General features: G+C 41.6%; 1 protein-coding gene across 5 annotated transcripts in view; it reads left to right on the top strand.

Annotated features, from left to right (window-relative positions):
• The window catches only part of triob (trio Rho guanine nucleotide exchange factor b), a 237,687-nt gene that overhangs the window by 133,455 nt on the left and 79,271 nt on the right, over positions 1 to 24,961 (top strand). For all 5 annotated transcript variants that reach the window (XM_051720104.1, XM_051720103.1, XM_051720101.1 and 2 more), the window contains exons 11-14: positions 12,838 to 12,960; positions 13,192 to 13,383; positions 15,740 to 15,909; positions 18,515 to 18,689. In XM_051720104.1, coding sequence (XP_051576064.1) covers positions 12,838 to 12,960; positions 13,192 to 13,383; positions 15,740 to 15,909; positions 18,515 to 18,689 — 660 coding nt within the window. The remainder of the gene's footprint in view (positions 1 to 12,837; positions 12,961 to 13,191; positions 13,384 to 15,739; positions 15,910 to 18,514; positions 18,690 to 24,961) is intronic.

Raw genomic sequence — 24,961 nt, 5'->3', positions numbered from 1 at the left:
TCCACTTGTGCTCTGCTTTTCTACACTCTTGTCTGAGAGCACGGGTGATGTAATTTAGCCAAGGCTGTGAAACACCCTTAATTCTCCTTGGTTTGAGCAGAGCGACATTATCAAGAGTGAAAGTACAGAGAGAGCCACGTGACGCCATGCGAAGGGCAGACGTGTGAGAGACAGCTCTGCGCACTTTGCTAATTATTTTAATTATTTTCATGATATAATCTGGTGAAATTCGATACACCCAGTTACACATTTACTGTTTGAGGTAAACATGGCAAAGAAGTCAAAATCCTCGGGCTCTGGAGACATTAAAAGACACTTACGGGTTCAAGATGAAAGCCCAGACAGGCCTGTGGACCGGGGACTTGATTTGGATGGCGCGGCGGGAGAAGGAATCCAGCATCAACTGTCGGTGATGTTGACGAAGGTACTTGCGGACTTGGAGGATCTTGCTGTAATACGTCGATCGATTACGGCGATGGAAAAAATATTCACTGAGCTAGTCAAAAGAGTGACAGATGTTGAAAAACGAATCGATTACTTGGAGGCATCACAGAGGGAATTAGCCGCTAATCTGCCTACAACCAAAGTTGATTTGGAACGTGTTCTTGAAAAGCTTGAAGATCTTGAGAATAGAAGCCGCAGGAATAACATTCGAATTGTTGGAATTGCTGAGCATGAGGAGGGCAGAGATATGGTGAAATTCCTAGATGAGCTTTTCCCGAGTCTGCTCGACATAACAGGCCACAAGCTGGAAATCGAGCGAGCTCACAGATCTGCTGAGTGAGAAAGGCCCCGATCGATTCTGGCCAAATTTTTTAGATCATCAAATAAAGATCTCGTGTTGCGCCAGGCAAGGAGCAAAGGAAAGCTTTCTTGGAAGAATTACAATATTTTCTTGTTCCCGGACTTTGCGAATTCGACAAGAGAGAAACGCAATCGGTTTAAGGAATGCAAGAAACTCTTACATCAGCGGAAGATCACTTTTGCTCTGATGTTTCCAGCCAGACTGAGAATAAACACCAAGGACGGCAGCAAGGTATTTACAAGTCCCAATCAAGCAATGTCTTTTATTGAAATAATGGGTGAGTAACCATTGGGTGTTTTTCTTGTGAGTGGATTGACTCACTGTACATACTCTGGCTCTCGGAGGAAGCTGGGTGCCATTTTTGTTTCTTTTTGCGTTGGCTCCGCCGAGTGGTTGGAGTTTGTTTTGTTTTGTGGATTAACACTTAAAAGATCACTTTTATAATTAAGTTCCCGGGCAGATTGAGAATAGACACTACGGATTACCGCAAAATATCTACATGCCCACACAAAGCATGTCTTTTATAAAGTTGGCGGACTGTGTAAATCATGGGATATACTTTTTTGCGGCCTCCGAGTGAATTGACTCTTGACCATCCGAGGAACAGGGATGCGTGTTTCGTTTCCTTTTGTGCTGGTCCCGCGTAGCAGTTGGAGCTTGTTTTGTTAAATAACACTACTTCGGGACAGTTATGGATGAATCTGTCAGTTCCTGGTGCTTATGCCTCCTGTTGGCTGGAATATGATTTGTGGAGTATTTTCGTGGGACATTGGAATGATTATGTCATCTGCTGCACTCATCAGCTGGCTCACTGAAGATTCGTTTGTCTGACCGAGGAAACTGAACGGCTTTATATCAGCTGGAATTTGTTTTGTGAAGGAACACCTTCGAGACAGTTCTTTGAATGAGTCTACACGTTCTTTGTGTTTATTCTGCCTATTGGCAGGGGTTTGTTTTACAAAATATTTGATGTTATGTAATTTTGCCTTACAAATTTGTGAGGCAAAATTGAGCAATCCAATGGCAAAGTTGTCGTGGGGGCTCGTAGGCATACATGGACCCTTTGAGTTTAAAGGGATTGATGGCGGTTGGCGCTGTCGTGCACGGGATTAATGTGCAAGTTTTTCTTTTTTCTGTTCGTTTTGTTCGGGGGGAAGTTCGGGATTTTATTGTTGCATTAATGTTGAAATGCGGTCTTCATAATTTTGTTTTTGACACCCAATTTATTTTTTCTATTATCTCAAAATGTCAAATGATAATATGAGTGGATTGTCTCTCTCCACATGGAATGTGAATGGGTTGGGGCACCCCATAAAAAGAAGGAAGGTTATTTCTTTTCTTAAACGTAAGAAATATGATATAGTGTTTCTTCAAGGAACGCATCTTTCCCCACAGGAAGCTGAAACATTTGGGAAGATATGGGGTGGACATGTTTTCTTTAGTGTTGGTTCAAGTAAGCGCAAGGGAGTCATTATACTGGTAAATAAACATTTACAATTCAAATGTCTCAAACAGTATAATGATAAATTAGGAAGAGTCATTATTGTTTTAGCAGAAATTCAGGGGCAAAGTCTGATTTTGGCTAATATTTACGCACCTAACGCTGATGATCAGGGCTTTTTTATAGATCTTGAAAGGATGTTGCAAGCCGCTGGCACCCTTCATGATATAATTTTGGGAGGAGACTTTAATCTTTTGATGGACTCAGTCCTTGATCATAGTGAAGCAAAAGTGTGTAATCCCCCTAGAGCAACACTGATGCTTCACAGGATGTGTAAAAATCTTGGTCTTACAGATATTTGGAGACTTTTGAACCCATCTGGTAGAGACTATACATTTTTTTCATCAGTCCATAAGATTTATTCTAGAATAGATTTTTTTTATATCCAAATCCCTCATTTCATCTGTTGTTGACTGCTCAATTGGAAACATTTTAGTCTCGGATCACGCCCTGGTGAGTTTAGAGGTGTTGCCACATATAGAGAAAAATAAATCATATAGTTGCCACCTTAATGTATCCCTTTGCAAAATCCTGATTTCCAACAAATGTAAAAGACTGAAATCAATATTTATATGGAGACCAACTGGTCCTCGGTATCCTCTGTGGGTGTGGCTTGGGAGGCATTTAAGGCGGTTTTTAGGAGTCGGATCATACAGTATGCCTCATTCATCAAAAAATCCAAAGCACGAGAACTTGTGGAGTTGGAAGGAAATATTAAAAGTGCAGAGGCAGAGCTGAAGCGCTGTATGTCATCTGATGGCCTCAGAGAATTGACCCGATTGAAATATAGATATAATACTATTTTGTCGCGGAAAGTGGAGTTTTGGTTATTCAGGGCAAGATGGTCATACTTTGAGTCGGGGGACAAAGCAGGGAAGCTTTTTGCTAGATAGAGTCTCTTTCTATCAGTCCCTCAGTGAAATCTGCTGGTGGTGAAATGTTTACCTCAGCCATTGATATTAATAATGCCTTTAAAGAGTTCTATCTTGATCTTTATAGTTCCACGTCTTCGTCTACTGATGAAGATATTAGAAACTTTGTGGAACCATTAGATCATCCTAAACTGAAGACTGAGCAAAAAAACACTCTTGATTCCGAGATGACCTTGGAGGAGCTTGACGAGGTAATAAAGTCCCTACCTACTGGCAAGGCTCTGGGGCCAGATGGTTTTGCAGCAGAATTTTTTAGATCCTATGCTACAGAACTGGCTCCACTTTTGTTAGAAGTTTTTACTGAATCATTAACGAATGGAAAGCTTCCTCCAACCATGACACAAGCCCGGATCAGTCTGATTCTTAAAAAGGACAAAGATCCAATCGAGTGTAAAAGTTACCATCTCATCTCCCTGATCCAACAAGATGTAAAAAAAAATTCTAACATTTTGGCTAACCGATTAAGTAAGGTTATGACATCTCTTACACATATAGATCAGGTGGGGTTTATTCGGTGCCGCAGCTCTTTTGATAACATCGGGCGTCTCATCAATATCATATGGTCAGTAGCAAATGATCAGTCTCCGGTCGCTGCCATCTCACTTGACGCAGAAAAGGCGTTTGATATGGTAGAATGGTATTATCTTTTTAAGATTTTGGAAATGTATGGGTTCGGGAGTACATTTATTGGTTGGATTAAGCTACTTTATAGACACCCTGTAGCAGCGGTACAAACAAATGGATTAATTTCAGATTATTTTACTCTGGATAGGGGCACTCGGCAGGGTTGCCCTCTTTCCCCATTATTGTTCCGTCTTGCCCTGGAACCATTAGCAGCCGTGATAAGAAAGGAGGATGATTTTCCAGGTGGTTCCAGGAGGTGTGGCCCATAAGCTTCTGCTTTATGCAGATTATGTTTTATTATTTGTCTCTGAACCTACTAGATCTGTGCCTTACCTCCACAGAATTATTAATTCCTTTTCCAAGTTCTCAGGACACAAAGTCAATTGGTCTAAATCCGAAGCTTTGGCTCCGACAGCGTACTGTCCAGTAACAGCTTTCCAGCCGGGCGCCTTCCAGTGGCCCAAACAGGGCATTATGTATTTGGGGATTTTATTCCCAGCAAATTTGTCTGATTTAGTTAGTTAATTTTGACCCTTTAATAAAAAGGTTTTAGAGCGATGTGGGCAGGTGGGCTTCATTACATTTATCGATGATTGGGAAGGTTAATGTTATTAGAAATAATTGTATTCCAAAATCTAACTACCTGCTACAATCTCTCCCTGTAGATGTCCCCCTCTCTTATTTCAAGCAATTTGATAGCATAGCGAAGTCCTTCATTTGGAATGGTAAACGTCCCAGATTGCATTTTAATAAGTTACATAGGCCGATAGACAAAGGTGGGCTAGGCCCACCCAAGATTTTTTTTTTTATTACTATGCGTTCAGTCTCAGACATTTGGCTCATTGGTCACTTCCACCTGAGAGAGCCCCTCCCTGGTTTGTTATTGAACAGGCAGTTCTTGCCCCTATTTCGCCATTACAAAGCATCTCTATCAAATTAATCGGAAAAGTTAAGTTACACCCCGTTATTTCGCATCTACACTCGGTATGGACTAAAGTGTCCAGATTGTTTAAATTGGACACTTCTTTAAATGTTGCCTCGAGCATATGGCAGAACCCAACATTGTGTATTGGCAAGTCCCCTTTCTGCTGGCCAGAGTGGATTGTGAGGGCGGTTGCTACACTCGGTGACCTATATGAAAGTGGAGTGTTGAGATTGTTTGAAAATTGGTCCAACATTTTGGGATCCCCAGACCTCAGTTTTATAGGTATTTACAACTGTGCCACCTGCTTTGTACTATTTTTGGGAGTAGCACACACCCCCCTAAGGAGGCAGATGCTTTGGGAGAGGTGATTGTGGCTTTTGGAAAAGGTCATGAAGCATCAGTGTATTACTCCCTGTTAATTCAGAGTCTGGGGGACGGAGCCTTAACTTCTCTCAAGAGAGTTTGGGAGAAAGATTTCAACTTGGCATTGGAGGAAGGAGTGTGGGCTAAGATTCTTAAAAACGTTAAGTCTGCATCTAGAGATGCAAGGATGCGTCTTATACAATTCAAAATTTTGCATAGATTTTATTGGACCCCCTCAAGACTGTATAGGCTTGGTCTTAAAGACACACCCACCTGCTGGAGATGCCAGTTGGAGGATGGATACATGGCCCATATTTTTTGGTGGTGTGTCGAGATCCAGAAATTCTGGTCGAAGGTTCAGAATTTTGTGTGCGACGTGGTTGGCACTCGGGTTTCGTTTTGCCCCAGACTTAAAAAAAAAGAAATGATTACAGCTTTGTTTCAAGGAGCACAATACTTGTTGACCCCTCTCCAAACATAGCACTTATGGCTGTGACCATAAAGCTCTATTTTTGTCTCGTCACTCCAAATTACAGTGTGACAGAAGCTGTGAGGCGTGTCAAGGTGTTGTCAGGCATATTGTAACCGGGCTTTTTTGTGGCATTGGCGCAGTAAAGGCTTCTTTCTGGCAACTCGACTATGCAGCTCATTTTTGTTCAAGTATTGTCATATTGTGCTCCTTGAAACAACCACACCGCCTTTTGCCAGAGCAGCCTGTATTTCTTCTGAGGTTACCTGTGGGTTTTTCTTTGTATCCCGAACAATTCTTCTGGCAGTTGTGGCTGAAATCTTTCTTGGTGTACCTGACCTTGCCTTGGTATCAAGAGTTCCCCAAATTTTCCACTTCTTAATAAGTCATTTAACAGTACTGACTGGCATTTTCAAGGCTTTGGATATCTTTTTAAATCCTTTTACAACATTATAAAGTTCCATTAACTTGTTACGCAGGTCTTTTCTGCTCCCCATGGCTCAGTATCTAGCCTGCTCAGTGCATCCACGTGAGAGCTAACAAACTCATTGACTATTTATACACAGACACTAATTGTAATTTAAAAAGCCACAGGTGTGGGAAATTAACCTTTAATTGCCATTTAAACCTGTGTGTGTCACCTTGTATGTCTGTAACAAGGCCAAACATTCAAGGGTATGTAAACTTTTGATCAGATTTAAAAAGGAGCCAAACAACTATGTGACAATAAATGGCTTCATATGATCACTATCCTTAAATAAAATAGTTTTTTCATATTTTCAAAATCAATGCCAAAATTTCACAATTTCTGCCAGGGTATGCAAACTTTTGAGCACAACTGTATGTCTTCTGAAGCTATGCAATCAGTTTGGGTGAGAAACAGATCATAATTTCAATCTTTTTTATCAGAAATCTCCACTTCCACATTTACTTTCAGAATGTGAAAGTGAAACTGGATATTAATAGTAAAAAAGGACTGAAATTTTGATCTATTTCTCACCCACACCTATAATATCGCTTCTGAAGACAAAGACAAAAATCTGTGTTTGTATTCTGCAGAAGAAAGAAAGTCATACACATATGGGACGGTATGAAAAGGAGTAAATGATGAGAGAATTGTAATTTTTGGGTGAACTATCCCTTTAAAACGTGGCGTTTAAGGCTAAAGACACTCAAAACCCATGAAACATTACACAAACACTGTTAGACACTCCAAAAGCATCCCTCTGCCGCAAGTGTACAGACGGAACACAAAATCTCATCCTGAAACTACAGCCTAAGTCTATCTTGTGGTACAAAACACAAACTGATTAGTCGGATTCTATATAGTTTACATGTGAATATAAATGACATTAAAACACAAAAAGCACTAAAATCCCAAGTCTTGATAATAAATCAGGAGCATGTGGTTAAGAATATCTTTTTTTGTTCCTTTTCGGAACGTCTTTAGTGAAAAATGGAGATGTCAGAATGCCTGTGAGGCATCGTTATGTTGAATATAAAGTGAGTTCCTATCTGTTTAAAATAGAATTTTACCGCTCACTTAAGAACAGAATATATATTAGAAAGTGAGATTTTAGGCAACACTGCATTAAATCATTTTATTTCGCCACTTTAGAAACTTTTTTTAAATGAGAAATGTTCTCCATTTTATCCTTTTTAACAACAGTAGCCAAATCTCTCTCTCTCTCTCTCTCTCTCTCTCTCACCTTCTCTCTCTCTCTCTCTCTTTCACACTCGGTCTGTCCCACACTGTGTTCTTTTTTTATTTTTCTTGTAGACGCGTTCGAAAACAGTTGTCATGGTAACCGTGCTCGGCAGGCTCATTATGTTTAGGATTTACCCCATAAAATGATGCAGGCATAGGGGACCTCGAAACCTTCTAGACATCAGAAAATAGCCACGAGAGCAGGAGACTCAACATCTGCACAACAAATGATTTCCTTTTAATCACACACACACACACACACACACACACACACACACACACACACACACACACACACATATACACACACACTTGTACTGACAGATGCCATCACACACACAGCTCTGAATATTTCTGTGTGTGGCATATCTATCCAGATCAAAGGTGTTATAATGAAATATGCATGAGGAGAGAACTCACTGTGTTTTTTTGCAGTGTGCTGTGGCATCTTTAGAGGCAGGTACAATATTAAGCTTTTTATACATTGGGATGTATGAGACATCTCAGAAATAACAGACATTTGAAACTAACTAAAAGGAATAGTCCACCCAACATGAAAATTCTGCCATTATTTACTCACCCTCATGTTTTTTTTTTTCTAAACCCGTTTGACTGTCTCCCATGGAGTACAAAAGGAGATGTTAGGTAGAAAGACACCAATAAGTTTCATAGTATGGAAGAGATGCAGTAAATGGTAACATCTCATTTTTGTCCAATGGAATAAATTCAGTCACTGTATTCCATTGGACGGGACGGGGACAGACGGGGGGCTTGTGGGGTATACCTGTCAAACAGTTGTTTGTAACAATCTTGCGTTGTTACTTAAAATACACTATTATTATAGGTAAAATCCTGCATACGTGTTGCAAAAAGCCACAGATACTACTCCCAATAGTCAAATATACATATATAAAACATAATTAGGATGCCAGCAGAGCAGACATGAGAGTGTTGCTCTCTTAATCTGCAGGATGACCTCACTGCCTGCATGGTGCTAATGTTTATAGAGGTTTTGAGATGTCGCAGTGACTCCTGCTGTTTTCAGTTGCCCCCTGGTGGTATTACACTGAAGTTGAACTAACTAATTTTACATTTTAGCAGTTTGTGTCTCCCCTGAGAATCGAATCCACAACCTTGGCGTTGCAAGTGTCATGCTCCACCAGTTGAGAAACAGGAGCAACTCTTACGGAAATTTTTTATATACATACTGTATATAAATAACCATATATAGAATAGTTAAAACCATTTAAACCAATATATAAAGCAGCTTTTCATCTTAAATATTATTCAGCTTTCAGTATTTTTGGCACAGGGATTTTGTGTTGTGGTGATATGAATTTATCTGAACATATTATTAAAAAAATGAAATGTTGTAATCTTTTCTTTTTTTGAGAATAAACCTATTAGCCTACGCTGTCATTAAAAAGAAGTTGGTAACATTTTACAATAACGTTCCATTTGCTTACATTAGTTAACAAAATTAGTTAACATGAACTAAAAATTAACAATAATTGTTCTGTATTTAGTGATCTTGGTTAATGTTAATTTTTAACACACTGGCGGCCAAAAGTTTGGAATAATGTACAGATTTAGCTGTTTCGGAAGGAAATTGGTATTTTAATTCACCAAAGTGGCATTCAACTGATGACAAAATATAGTCAGGACATTACTGATGTAAAAAAACTTCACCATCACTATTTGAAAAAAGTCATTTTTGATCAAATCTAGACACGCCCCATTTCCAGCCGCCATCACTCCAACACCTTATCCTTGAGTAATCATGCTAAATTGCTAATTTGATACTAGAAAATCACTTGCCATTATATCAAACACAGTTGAAAGCTATTTGGTTCATTAAATGAAGCTTAACATTGTCTTTGTGTTTGTTTTTGAGTTGCCAAAGTATGCAATAGACTGGCATGTCTTAAGGTCAATATTAGGTCAAAAATGGCAAAAAAGAAACAGCTTTCTCTAGAAACTGGTCAGTCAATCATTGTTTTGAGAAATTAAGGCTATACAATGCTTGAAATTGCCAAAAAACTGAAGATTTCATACAAAGGTGTACACTACAGTCTTCAAAGACAAAGGACAACTGGCTCTAACAAGGACAGAAAGAGATGTGGAAGGCCAGATGTACAACTAAACAAGAGGACAAGTACATCAACACCAGTTTCATATGCAACAGAAAAGAGAAGACTCAGGGGTGCAGGCCTTATGGGAAGAATTGCAAAGAAAAAGCCACTTTTGAAACAGAAAAACAAAAAGAAAAGGTTAGAGTGGGCAAAGAAACACAGACATTGGACAACAGATAATTGGAAAAGAGTGTTATGGATCTTAACCCCATTGAGCTTTTGTGGGATCAGCTAGACTGTAAGGTGCGTGAGAAGTGCCCGACAAGACAGCCACATCTATGGCAAGTGTTACAGGAAGCGTGGGGTGAAATGTCACCTGAGTATCTGGACAAACTGACAGCTAGAATGCCAAGGATCTGCAAAGCTGTCATTGCTGCACGTGGATGATTTTTTTATGAGAACCGTTTGAAGTAGTTTAAGAAGTTCTGAACATTTTTTTTTCAAATTGTAATAGTAATTTTTTCATGTTATTAATGTCCTGACTATACATTGTGATCAGTTGAATGCTACTTTGGTGAGTAAAAGTACCAATTTCTTTCCATAAGAGCAAAATCTGTACATTGTTCCAAACTTTTGGCCGCCAGTTTATAGAAAACATTTTTAAAATCAAAAGTTGTGTATGTTAAAATTAATGCACTTTGAACTAACAGGAACTTACAATGAACAACTGTATTTTTATTAACTAACATTAACAAAGATTTATAAATACTGTTATAAATATATTGTTCATTGTTACTAATGCATTAACTGATTTTAACAAATGGAACCTTATTGTAAAGTGTAACCAAGAAATTAAACAAGATGACTGAAAGATTCTGTTTGATGGGTTCATCATGGAAAAATTTACAATGTTACATTTTCAGGCCTTTAAAAATTCATGGAATGTAATAACATACTAAAAAGTCATGGAAATTTATAGTGAATACATTTTTTTAGTTAAACCCTGCTCTAATATATTTCATTCACTAGAAATTGATTAGATGGTTAGCGAAACAATTCTCATAGTCAACGTGTTGAATGCAGGAGAAATGGGCAGGAGTTAAGACCTGAGCAACTTTGACAAGGGCCAAATTGTTATGGCCAGATGACTGGGTCAGAGCATCTCTGAAACGGCAAGGCATATGCGGTGCTCCCAGTCAGCAGTGGTGAGTACCTACCGACAGTGGTCCAAGGAGGCACAAACCACAAACCAGCAACAGGGTGTTTGTCGCCCAAGGCTCATCGATGTGCAAGGGCAATGAAGGCTATCCCGTCTGGTCTCAACTGAAAGAAGGTCTACTGTGGCACAAGTCACAGACAATTTTAAAGATGGTTACGGGAGGAATGTGTCACAACACATATGTATATATGTACTGCATATACTGCCCCAATTCCAAAAAAGTTGGGACAGCAAGAAAAATGCTAATAAAAACAAAAAGGAGTGATTTGTAAATTATATTCACCTTTTGCTAAATTGAAAACACTACAACTACACATTATATGATGTTTTACCTTGTGAGTTTTTTTACATTTTTTTTATGTATAGTTATTTTAAATCAGATGATTATAACACGCTACAAAAAAGCTGAGACAGAGGCAATTAAAGACTTATAAAATAAAATTGACGAGTTAAAATAACAAGGTAATGTAAAACAGGAGATGTTAAACAGGTGAGGCAATCGTGTCATAGTATATAAGGAGCCTCCAAAAACAGTCTAGTCTTTCAAGAGCAAGGATCATTCGAGACTTGTCAATTTGCCAACAGATGCTTCTGCAGATAATCCAGCACTTTGAGAACAATGTTCCCCAAAGACAAATTGGAAGGATTTTGGCCATTTCACCCTCTACATTGTACAATATAGTTAAAAGATTCAAGGAATCTGGTCAAATCTCGGTGCGTAAAGGGCAAGAAGGGCAAAACCACTTCTGAATGTGTGTGATCTCTGATCCCTCAGTCATCATTTTCTTAAAAAACATCATTCATCTGTGATGGATATCATGAACGTGGGCTTTGGATTACTTTAGTAAACCTTTGTTATTCAACACCATTCGCCACTGTATCCACAGATGCAAGTTAAGACTTTACTATGCAAAGCAGAAGCCCTACATCAACACTGTCCAGAAGCGCTGCCGAATTCTCTGGGCTCGTTTTCATCTCAGATGGAAAGTAGTACAGTGGAACTGTGTTTTATGGTCCGATGAGTCCATATTTCAAATAGCTTTGAAAAACACAGCCGTCGTGTTCTCCGGGCCAAAGAGAAAAAGGACCATCCAAGCTGTTGTCAGCGTCAGGTCCAAAAACCAGTGTCTGTATTGGCCAGGGGTGTGTCAGTGCCCATGGCATGGGTAACTCCCACATCTGTGAAGGCACCATTAATGCAGACAGATATGTAAAAATTTTGGAGCAGCATATACTTCCATCCAGCACAGTCTTTTCCAGGGATATCCCGGCATTTTCAGCAGGACAACTTCAAACCACATACTGGCCAAATAAGCAGAGAGTGCAGGTGCTAGATTGGCCTGCATGCAGTCCTGACCATCTCCAACTGAGAATGTATGGTGCATTATGAAGCGCACAATATGGCAACGAAGACTCTGTACAATTGTGCAGCTGAAGACCTGCATAATGGATGAATGGGGGACAATTCCACTTTTTAAACCAACATGCTTAACTATCTTCAGTGCCTAAATGCTTAATAAGTGTTATTAGAAAAATGGTGATGTTTCACAGTGGTAAATACTTGACTGTCCCAATTTTTTGGAGTGTATTGCAATCATCTGATTTGAAATTACTGTTCATTAATTTTTTTTTAAATACAATGAAATTCACAAGGTAAAACATCATATAATGTGTAGTTGTAGTGCTTTCAATATAGCAACGTGTGAATATAATTTACAAATCACTCCTTTTTGCTTTTATTAGCATTTTTCATACTGTCCCAACATTTTCGGAATTGGGGTTGTATACAGTATATAGTTTTCAGGTAATTTATTATAAAAATATAATGTCCAGGTCTTGGAAATTAATACAATCTTATAAAACCCCAGAAATTTGTGGTGACAATACATTTTTCTAGTATTTCTAGTGCCCAGCTTGGATAAAATTGCTCTTTGTTAGAATCATCTTTTTGCAATTATTAAGAAAAACCTTATTCACTAGTTACAAATGACTTTAAAAGTCATTTAAAGAAATTAAAGATTGGTCAAAAGATATAAGAACCCTGAAATGTATTATAGCTTCACTGATGTAACAATTTCCTAACAGTTGTATTTTCACCTCTGCATTTAAACAACCCTCAGCTCACATGTCTCATGTGTTATTTTAGGATCATGGGTAAAGTTTATTTGGTCTTGTTCCTCACTTGGTGTTAAATGGTTTGTGAATGTCTTCTCTTCCAGGTTCTAGATTGGATTGAGAATCATGGTGAGGCATTCCTCAGTAAGCACACAGGGGTGGGGAAGTCTCTGCACAGGGCTAGAGCGCTGCAGAAACGTCATGAGGACTTTGAAGAAGTGGCTCAGGTAGGAAGGAAGAGTAAGACTTGTCTACTTGGCATCACTTTGGCTACTGCTCAAATGTCTATCTACTTTACCCCTCCCTGAGTCAAAATTAGCCAGTCAAGAGTTTTTTTTTAGTTTTTTTTTTAGGTGAACTATTACTTGAACTTACTCCTTACTCTTTCCTGTGTCTTCACTGCTCTATGTGCTGACTGACATGGGCATCTGACCAAACTATTTTCGCATGTCTTTTAGAACACCTACACCAACGCTGACAAACTCTTGGAGGCGGCGGAGCAGCTAGCACAGACGGGCGAGTGTGACCCTGAAGAGATCTACCAGGCTGCCCACCAGCTGGAGGACCGCATCCAGGACTTTGTTAGACGCGTTGAGCAACGCAAAGTCCTGCTCGACATGTCTGTGGCCTTCCACACTCATAGCAAAGAGGTAAGACTGCGGTAAGCGCAATGGCTCCATTACTTAAAATTACTGTGTAATCTTAGAAAGAACCTAGTTGAATTGGGTAAACCTAACAACATTAGACATGTCAGTGTAACTCAAATAAATCTCTTTTATTTTGTTATGTACCAACTAGTGAAAGTGAATGTTAGCATGCTAAATACTTGCTGCTTGGAAGCACTACAGAATGTAGTTTAGAAACTATGCTAATGTTAGCACGGCATTTGCTCAATGGAGCGAGCAGTCAATTTCATATGCTACAGTGCATCCGGAAAGTATTCACAGCGCTTCACTTTTTCCACATTTTGTTATGTTATAGCCTTATTCCAAAATGGATTAAATTAATTATTTTCCTCAAAATTCTACAAACAATACCCCATAATGACAACGTGAAAGAAGTTTGTTTGAAATCTTTGCAAATTTATTAAAAATAAAAAACGAAAAAAATCACATGCACATAAGTATTCACAGCCTTTGCCATGACACTCAAAATTGAGCTCAGGTGCATCCTGTTTCCACTGATCATCCTTGAGATGTTTCTACAACTTGATTGGAGTCCACCTGTGGTAAATTCAGTTGACTGGACATGATTTGGAAAGGCACACACCAGTTTATATAAGGTCCCACAGTTAACAGTGCATGTCAGAGCACAAACCAAGCCATGAAGTCCAAGGAATTGTCTGTAGACCTCCGAGACAGGATTGTATCGAGGCACATATCTGGGGAAGGGTGCAGAAAAATTTCTGCAGCATTGAAGGTCCCAATGAGCACAGTGGCCTCCATCATCCGTAAATGGAAGAAGTTTGGAACCAACAGGACTCTTCCTAGAGCTGGCCGCCTGGCCAAACTGAGTGATCGGGGGAGAAGGGCCTTAGTCAGGGAGGTGACCAAGAACCCGATGGTCACTCTGACAGAGCTCCAGCATTTCTCTGTGGAGAGAGGAGAACCTTCCAGAAGAACAACCATCTCTGCAGCACTCCACCAATCAGGCCTGTATGGTAGAGTGGCCAGACGGAAGCCACTCCTCAGTAAAAGCACATAACAGCCTGCCTGGAGTTTGCCAAAAGGCACCTGAAGGACTCTCAGACCATGAGAAACAAAGATTGAACTCTTTGGCCTGAATGGCAAGCATCATGTCTGGAGGAAACCAGGCACCGCTCATCACCTGGCCAGTACCATCCCTACAGTGAAGCATGGTGGTGGCAGCATCATGCTGTGGGGATGTTTTTTAGCGGCAGGAATTGGGAGACTAGTCAGGATCGAGGGAAAGATGAATGCAGCAATGTACAGAGACATCCTTGATGAAAACCTGCTCCAGAGTGCTCTGGACCTCAGACTGGGGCGAAGGTTCATCTTCCAACAGGACAACGACCCTAAGCACACAGCCAAGATAACAAAGTAGTGGCTCCGGGACAACTCTGTGAATGTCCTTGAGTGTCCCAGCCAGAGCCCAGACTTGAACCTGATTGAACATCTCTGGAGAGATCTGAAAATGGCTGTGCACCGACGCTCCCCATCCAACCTTATGGAGCTTGAGATGTCCTGCAAAGAAGAATGGGAGAAACTGCCCAAAAATAGGTGTGCCAAGCTTGTAGCATCATACTCAAAAAGACTTGAGGCTGTAATTGGTGCCAAATGTGCTTCAACAAAGTACTGAGCAAAGGCTGTGAATACTTATGTACATGTGATTTTTTTGGTTTTTTATTTTTAATAAATTTGCAAAGATTTCAAACAAACTTCTTTCACATTGTCATTATGGGGTATTGTTTGTAGAATTTTGCGGAAAATAATGAATTTAATCCATTTTGTAATAAGGCTGTAACATTACAAAATGTGGAAAAAGTGAAGCACTGTGAATACTTTCTGGATGCACTGTCCTCATTGTTAGCTCAAGCTTCACTCTTCACCGTAATGGTAACCCCCAAAACTCCAACATAACATAAACTCTTCTAAATCTCAACATAGTAAAACATTAAACACTTAACAGCTATCCCCCTTTATTTACATCTTGCACAAAAACACAAAATTAATTTGAACATTTACTCTCCCTATCGAGTCCCATGCAAAGCATGCTGGGAAATGGAAATCCACTTGATTTGATAGTTTGCTATCTAATGAAATAAAGTCCATAACATTGTAAGTGTGAGATTTGTGTCCAAATGATTTTTGGGGCCACTGTATGTATATTTAGCACAAATGTTTGAAATCACTTGTCTAACATGCACCCTATGCAGTCAGTGGATGTCTAATCAAATGAATTGAAAATCTAAGAAGTTCACTGATTGGTTCAAACATTGTCAAGTCTCTAATCTGATTGGCTGTTGATTATGTAATTTATCTGCAGCTGTGGACGTGGTTGGAGGAGCTTCAGAAGGAGCTGTTGGATGATGTTTATGCTGAGTCAGTAGAGGCCGTGCAGGAGCTCATCAAACGCTTCGGTCAGCAGCAGCAAACCACCCTGCAGGTCACCGTCAACGTCATTAAAGAAGGGGAGGAACTTATCCAGCAGCTCAGGTACTGGTCAATCATTCAGAACTTCATTTCTGTGGAATGCCATGAGAATGCTCACACATACAAGCACATACATGTTTTATGTAATGGTGGGGACAACCAGTTGAGGTATGTTGTACACTCTAACCTCACAGACCCCACATAGACACCTTTTGGAAACTGTTTGTGAGATTACTGAGTACCTATATGAAGCTATTGTCCCTGTGGGTCCAAAAACCATTGTAAGTTTGCTATTATTGTGGGGACCAAATGGGACCCAAATGTCAACCAAACTGTTCAGCCATAGAGACTCTATACCATAAAGAGTTCTTTACTAATCTTTATTAATAACATTTCTGCGCCATTAGTGCACCAAATGGAATTGCATATACAGTATAATGATTTCTTTCAAACTTTTTTCCCCGATCACCCCCCTTGTCTTCTATTAGCTGTGTTTCCATCCAAATGTTTAAAAAATTTTAAGTGCATTTCTAACGTTTCGACTAAAGAAAATGTGGTTCATTTCGCTTTTCCATCCACTACGTCATGCGCATTATCTCAAGGGAGCCCGCCTTGTCTTGACGGAGCAGCTGAATGAATTCCTTGCTTCAAAGAGAGGTGTATTTGCAGGATTGGAGCAATTGTACATCATTTTATTAAAAGCTGCCAGGAGACGCCGCAGAATGAGTGTTATATTCTGTATATTCTGGGCTGTAATGATTGCATACACCGCCATCCTCTGAATACTTGGGAGCGCCCGCACTCAAAACTGTTCTGGTGGATTGTGAGGTCCCACTTCATTCGAATAATTGTGTTCCATGGTTGGACCTTTCTGTGGGCCAGCCAGCTATCGCACACCCATAGCACATGCTCAGAAGGTCAAAATCTGTCATTGTTTTGTGAATAAACTGTTTCCATCACCTTTTTGTGCATTTTGAACAATGTGAAACTCTTGAAAATGAAATCCCTGCCTGGCGCATAAACTTTCAAGCGAATTATGAGAGGTTATGCACATAAAGCATTTCCTTTTACAGATAATAAAATATTTGCATAAAAATAGTTTGATGAAAATCCAGCTATTGGTTGAATAAACAAGGTTGAGCCATTGGTTGAGCCAATGTTGCTGTGTTGGGCTAGTCTGAATGCTCAAACAAACAGCAATGTTTGATAGCGCCATATTGTTTACATTTTTCACGGGAATCATGCTACGAATGGTTTTCTTAAATTCTTTGCATATTAAGCTGGGATAGGAGAAAGTATTTTGACTAGATGTTGATTTAACGCATTAATTTAGTGTGATTGACTATACAAAAAAAATAAAAATAAAACACTTTTAATTATGCCCCCTGACCCCTATGTCAATTCTGTAATAAAAGTACATATTTTCCTACCATAGGAGCAATTCAAGCTTGAAGAACATGTGTTTTTATGAGCTGCAACAGAAGGCGGCAGTTGCCCTCAAAAAACCTCACAAGCAGCGTAGCCACAGAATGAGAGCAAGACGGGTTGACAGCTGAACAAAACACAACCGAATACAGGGATCTTGAGATGCGATTTTTAACGTTTCAAGTACTTTTAACTTGACTCACCATCCTAGAAACGCAGCGTTTATGAAGCTGTAAACCAGTGAAAAGCGTCTAGCACAGATGGAATTCAAAAACGCATCCTTTGATGAACTTAGTTTGATGAACTCAATGTAAAATGGATTGCTGATGAGTATTGGCTTGTTCAATGACATAAAAAACAAAACAAACAATAAGACAATATGTTAACTTCTAAAGCCACTTTAGTTTTTTCTAATCAATGCTGTACTTGTCTGCCAAAATAATGCACTATATTTCTTTCTGAATTATATTTATTATAGACCCTGTAAGTTATAAAGTATTTATAATTATTTAAATTATTATTGTCAATTAAATTGAATTATCTTTATTTAAGGGCCTTTCTCAGCAAATAATATGTGCAATTAATTGGGATTAATTCGAATAATTATTCAGCATGTCAAGTAATTCATTCAGTTCAAAATTGTAATTGATTAACAGCCCTAATAGCATACTTCACCTTTAACAGATCAACAGAACAAATTTATAGGGCTTCAAAAACACACTTGATTAACACCTCCAATAATAACTCCTCATCCATCATAAAATATATCTGAAACGTGTTTTAAATATTTTGCTGCAAAGCAAACTGCAGTTAACAGTGAAACACCAACAATTCTGTCAATAAATCTGTAAAACTGTTTTGTTTTTCTATAATGTCCCTCAGTAGCTCCACTGCTCAAATTCTCACTCTCTCTAACACTTCTAATATTTAGTTTTGTGTCTACAGGGACTATACAGTCTGTAGTAAAAAGAAATTCCAGACCAATACACACTCAGATGTATGCAACACGTCTGTTTAAATTTGCTCTCTTCAGGTCCCAAAACAATTTTTAAGCACAAATTGAAATCAATTTCCATTAAATTAATTTCCAAATACACGCTACTACAGTCAGTCACACAACACCAAATTCATCTCCAAACCTTCCGAGACTAAGTTAGCTCTAGTCTCGCTCCATAATAGTTGAATGGGGTATGTAAATACTCTCATACTCACTCACACTCTTTTCCATCCTTTCTAATGGCAGAGACTCTGCGATCTCCAGCAATAAGACTCCTCATAACAGCTCTATGGCTCACATCGAGAGTGTGCTGCAGCAGCTGGATGAGGCTCAGGCTCAGATGGAGGAACTGTTTCAGGAACGCAAGATCAAACTAGAGCTTTTCCTCCAGCTCAGGATCTTTGAACGAGATGCCATTGATGTGAGTGCACACATTACACTTGATAAAGCTAGCCTACTGTTGGCTTCTATCTATCTATCTATCTGTCTATCTATCTATCTGTCTGTCTGTCTATCTGTCTATCTATCTATCGATCTATCTATCTGTCTGCCATTCATCCATCGATCCATTATCAGTCCATACATCAAACCATGCATTCATCATCCATGCATCTTTCCATCCATCCATCTATCATCCATGCATTCTTCCATCCATGCATCCATCCATCCATTCGCCTATCTATCTGTCTGTCCGTCCGTCCGCCTATCCATCCATCCATTATCAGTCCATCCATCTGTTATCAGTCCGTCTGTTCATCCACCTATCTTTCTGTCCATCCATCCATCCATCAATCTGGTTTCAGTCCATCCATCCAACCATGCATTTATCCATCCATGCATCTTTCCATCCATCTATCCATCCATGCATCCTTCCTTCTATTCATGCATCCATCCATCCATCCATCCATCCATCCATTCGCCTATCTACCTGTCTGTCTGTCCGTCTGCCTATCTATCCATACATTATCAGTCCATCCATTCGTTATCTGTCCGTCCATCCATCCACCCATATTTCTGTCCGTCCATCCATCCATCCATCCATCCATCCATCCGTTATGAATCCATCCATCCATCTATCCAACCATGCATTAATCCATCCATGCATCTTTCCATCCATGCATCCATCCATTCATCCATCCATGCATCCTTCCATCCATGCATTTTTCCATGCACATTTCCATCCATGCACCCTTCCATCCATGCATCCATCCATCCATGCATCTTTCCATCCATGCATCCATCCATCCATGCATTTTTCCAACCATTCATTCATCCATCCATGCATCTTTCCATCCATGCATATTTCCACCCATCATTCACACATCTTTCCATCTATCAATGTATTCATCCATCCATCCATCTTTTTCAAACTACCCAAGTTTTAGACTACATTAGGACTAAATAACCTTTAGACTTGAAGGTTATTTAGGCATTGTCAAGCCAAAATTTAAAGTTTGTATTAAAATGTATATTGGTCATAAATGTTGAAGTGTAACACTCATGGTTAAGTGTTGAAATGCCTAAACCCAAAGTATAAAAAATAATTGTGCCTTAACACAATCGCACCACTTAGCGCAAGCACCACAAAATATTAGAAATAAAGGTGAAGTTCTAGAGGAATGCTGGAAGAATTTTCACATGAGATACCCAACACCTAACAACTATGCATTCATGAATAACAAGTTTTAATGAACATGCTCCTCTCAAACTTGAGTCTACATCTCTATTTAGATGGTGACTGGTCCATAGGCTGAAGGCTTTGAGACTGAGTTTGCAGCTTTCACTCAGATCTTTCATACCCAATAGTGCCTCCATGGTTACACTTATTTTAAAGTGAATAGGTTGTTCATCACAGGTAGAAGACTACATCCCATGTGTTGTCCCTTCTATCTTTCTCATGTTTCCTTGATCTGATCAAAAGAACCAGGGGCTAAAAGATGACAGTCATTGATTGAACTGGAGAGAGGCAGTCTATGCTGTGAGTCACAGAGGGTTGTAACTCTAAATGTGCGAAAATATGTTATACTTTTGTCAAAAGGGTGTTTGAGAAGCCGACAGCTTCACCTAATCAAGTTCACATTCAAAGGTGGCATTTTAAGGCATTATAGTTGAGCTCCTAACGCTAAGGCTGATCCAAAAGGTAGGTATCTTAATTACGCTGCCTCCTAAAATACAAATGTCATTTTTTATTTATTTATTTTAGATTATTAGTATATTTAGAATCCATTCAGTACTGAAAATTATCAATAAAATATAGTTTAAAATAATAGAAAACTGACTACTTCACCCAAAATGTGTGTGCTATGTATGTTTAATATGTATTCAATAGAGCAGGCCTATTCACCTGGCCGCCCGTGGGCCAAATCCAACCCGTTTTACATTTTCACTGGCCCGCTTGAGGTTGTCCATTGTCTTAGGGGCTGTTAGGGCACACCGAACATGTTTTGTGTCTGATTGTGCTGTTTTTCAGTAGTTTTCCTATGTAAACTTGCGCTGGACGGAAGTCACGTCAGGTTTCAATGTTTTTACAGTCTCTCGTGCAGGAGCGGCATGCTTTTAGATGCTTTCAGAGGTTGCGCTACAAATAATCATTATCCATAATTTTGATGATATGGGAAGATTACACAACTAAAATCATGAACAACTGACAAGTGTGAGTTCAGAGAAACAGAAAAGTTATTTTCATTAATTTGGTCAAGTATACATTTGATTTGAAAAGTTCAAATCATTGCTTCTATAACACACTTCACTGGTATTGTTCAAAAAAAAAATTTATCAATCTGATTAACATTTTTTCAGTTATGGACCAATTTTAAATCACTTTTTAGTTCATTTTTTTTTCCCCTTTCTGGAAAATTTCTCTCGATGTTTTATCGATATAGTGAACATAAAATATAGACCTACTATAACACAATATCTGATAGAAGCTTTTCATTAACAAAATGTTCTGGCTTGGCCCGCATGCCCTGAAGATTTTTTTCCACCTGGCCTACTTTTCTATGAAGTTGAATAGCCCTGCAATAGAGTACCGTGTCATTCCTCATGCATCACCTGCATTTAAATCGTCATGGTTACTTGTGTAACCTCCGTTCCCTGATGGAGGGAATGAGACATTGTGGCGATGTAGTGACACTAGGGGGTCACTCTTGGGAGCCCGAGACACCTCTGGCCTTTGATAAAAGGCCAATGAAAATTGGCGAGTGGTATTTGCATGCCACTCCCCCGGACATACGGGTATAAAAGAAGCTGGTATGCAACCACTCATTCTGGTTTTATGCTGATGAGCCGATATAAGGTCCGGCCATTTCAGCAGGTAGTTCAGCGTTGTGGTAGGAGGGACACAACATCTCATTCCCTCCATCAAGGAACGGAGGTTACACAAGTAACCATGACGTTCCCTATCTGTCACTCACTCGACGTTGTGTCGATGTAGTAACACTAGGGGTCCCTATACAAAACGCCACAATTGGCTGCTGTGTGCCTCATAGCCAGCACACCAGGTCGACACGTAACCTCCCCCAACATAGTTATGAGTGTCGAACGACCCTTTGGGGACAAGTCGACTACTCAAGAGATAGAGACAGGCTTAACCCAGTCGTGGCCTCTTTTCCCTTTCTCTTTTTCCACTCCCTAAAAAAGAAGGGGGATTATCCGACTGGGCCGCCAGATCTAGTCGGGGGGGTGTCCCTCCCAAGGGGAAGACACCGCGGAGACCACACCTCGTCCAAAGAGAGGGGGGATATTTAAGTGGAAGAATACGTCACATGGTCTTTCTGACCATGTGGAGAGTCTTCAAGGTAAATCCTACCCATTGGGGGAGGAGTTACTATGAACATGGAGACTGGGGCAGAGGGGCTCTGCCCAAGGAAGACGCAGTTTGCCAACAGGGAAACGAATTAGTGGAAGATATATATCGCATGGGGTTAGCCTTACAGGGAACTGCCACATGCGGAGCACCTACCCCAGAACAGGGCTCTTAGTTAGCACTTGTACTGGGCCGGCAGCGTGTCTCTCCGAAAACTCGACTGCCACAGGGCTCGGAGGAAGTCAACCAGGGAACAAAATTTGTGAACACTACTGGGAATTAATGCCGCACATCTTCAGCTCAAAAAGAGGTGGAAGGTGCTATGTGCAAGCGATACACCTGGCTGGCTATCCCGGGCTTATCCGCTTGTATTGCGTGCCACTACCTGGGACGAAACTGGTTCCACCCGGAGGTTGTAGAACCTTGCAAAGGTGTTGGGTGTTGCCCAGCCTGCTGCTCTGCAAATGTCTGTTAGAGAGGCACTCCTGGCCAGGGCCCAGGAGGCCACTACACCCCTGGTAGACTGGGCTCATAGCCCTACCGGGGGCGGCATGTCCTGGGCGTGATATGCCATAGTTATGGCATTAATGAGCCAGTGGGCGATCCTCTGCTTGGAGACAGCGCTTCCTTTCCGCTGTGTACCAAAGCAGACAAAGAGCTGCTCAGAGATCCTAAAGCTCTGCGTGTGATCCAAATAGATGCGTAAAGCACGCACTGGACACAGTGACGACAGGGCTGGGTCTGCCTCCTCCTGGGGCAGCGCTTGCAGGTTCACCACCTGGTCCCTAAAAGGGGTCGTGGGAACCTTGGTCACATAGCCCTGTCAGGGTCTCAGGATCACGTGAAAGTAGCCCGGACTGAACTCCAGGCACGTTTCGCTGACAGAGAACGCTTGCAGGTCTCCTACCCTCTTGATGGAAGTGAGCGCAGTCAGAAGGGCAGTCTTCAAGGAGAGTGCCTTAAGCTCGGCTGACTGCAAAGGCTCAAAGGGGGCTCTCTGTAGACCCTGAAGACCTACAGAGAGGTCCGATGAGGGAACGAGGTGCGGTCTGGGGGTATTCAGCCTCCTGGCGCCTCTTAGGAACCTGATGATCAGGTCGTGCTTCCCTACGGACTTACTGTCGACTGCGTCGTGGTGTGCTGCTATGGTGGCAATGTACACTTTTAAGGTGGAAGGGGACAGCCTCCCTTCCAACCTCTACAGCAGGAAGGAAAGCACTGATCCGACTGCGCATCTCTGGGGGTCTTGCCATCGGGAAGAACACCACTTAGCGAACAGACGCCACTTAAAGGCATACAGGCACCTCGTAGAGGGGGCCCCAGCCTGAGTGATCATGTCTACCACCGCAGGTGTCCCGTCCAGGGGCCAGACATGGAGATTCCAGAGGTCTGGTCACAGGTGCCAGATGGTGCCCCATCCCTGAGAAATAAGGTCCTTCCTCAGGGGAATTTGCCGGGGGGGGGGCTGTCGCGAGGAGCGTGAGGTCCGAGAACCACATCTGGGTGGGCCAGTAGGGTGCTACCAGGACGACCTGCTCCTCGTCCTCGCTGACCTTGCACAGGGTCTGTGCAAGTAGGCTCACTGGGGGAAACGCATATTTCCGCATGCCAGGGGGCCAGCTGTGTGCCAGCGCGTTTATGCCGAGGGGGGCCTCGGTCAGGGCGTACCAGAGCGGGCAGTGGGGAGGATTCTTGGGAGGCGAACAGGTGCACCTGTGCCTGTCCGAATTGACTCCAAATCAGCTGGACCACCTGAGGGTTGAGTCTCCACTATCCCCTGAGGGTAACCTGTCATGACAGCGCGTCCGCTGTAGTGTTGAGGTTGCCCGGGATGCGAGTGGCTCGCAGCGACTTGAAGTGCTGCTGACTCCAGAGGAGGAGATGGCGGGCGAGTTGTGACATACAACAAGAGCGCAGACCATGTTGGCGGTTTACATATGCTACCGTTGCCATGTTGTCTGTCTGAACTAGCACGTGCTTGCCCTGGATCAACGGCTGAAACCTCCGCAGGGCGAGCAGAATTGCCAACAACTCGAGGCAGTTGATGTGCCAATGCAGTCACGGGCCCGTCCACAAGCCGGCGGCTGCGTGCCCGTTGCAAACAGCACCCCAGCCCATTTTGGAGGCGTTCGTCGTGACCACGACGCGCCTGGAGACCAGTTCTAGGGGAACACCTGCCCGTAGAAACGAGAGGTCGGTCCAAGGGCTGAAAAGACAGTGACAGACCGGCGTGATGACCACGCGATGTGTCCCGTGGCACCATGCCCATCTCGGGACTCGAGTCTGAAGCCAGTGCTGAAGCAGTCTCATATGCATCAACCCGAGCAGGGTGGCCACTGCTGATGATGCCATATGCCCCAGGAGCCTCTGAAAAAGTTTCAGTGGAACCGCTGTTTTCTGTTTGAACGCCTTCAAACAGACCAACAGCAACTGGGTGTGCTCGTTCGTGAGGCGCGCTGTCAAAGAGACTGAGTCCAACTCCAAACCGAGAAAAGAGATGCTCTGAACCGGGAGGAGCTTGCTCTTTTCCCAGTTGAGCCGAAGCCCTAGTCGGCTGAGGTGTGAGAGCACCAAGTCCCTGTGTGCGCACAACATGTCCCGAGAGTGAGCTAAGATTAGCCAGTCATCGAGATAGTTGAGAATGCGAATGCCCACCTCCCTTAGCGGGGCAAGGGCTGCCTCTGCGACCTTCATGAATATGCGAGGGGACAGGGACAGGCTAAAAGGGAGGACCTTGTACTGATATGCCTGACCCTCGAATGCAAACCGCAGGAAGGGTCTGTGTCGAGGAAGGATCGAGACGTGAAAGTACGCGTCCTTTAGGCCTACCACGATGAATCAATCTTGATGCCGGATGCTCACCAGAATGCGTTTTTGCATCCGCATCT

Source organism: Myxocyprinus asiaticus, chromosome 16 (genome assembly GCF_019703515.2).
Source record: "Myxocyprinus asiaticus isolate MX2 ecotype Aquarium Trade chromosome 16, UBuf_Myxa_2, whole genome shotgun sequence".
In the NCBI taxonomy this organism is placed as follows: domain Eukaryota; kingdom Metazoa; phylum Chordata; class Actinopteri; order Cypriniformes; family Catostomidae; genus Myxocyprinus; species Myxocyprinus asiaticus.
Note: the sequence above shows the minus strand (reverse complement) of the source record. Positions and strands in the feature narration are given on the sequence as shown.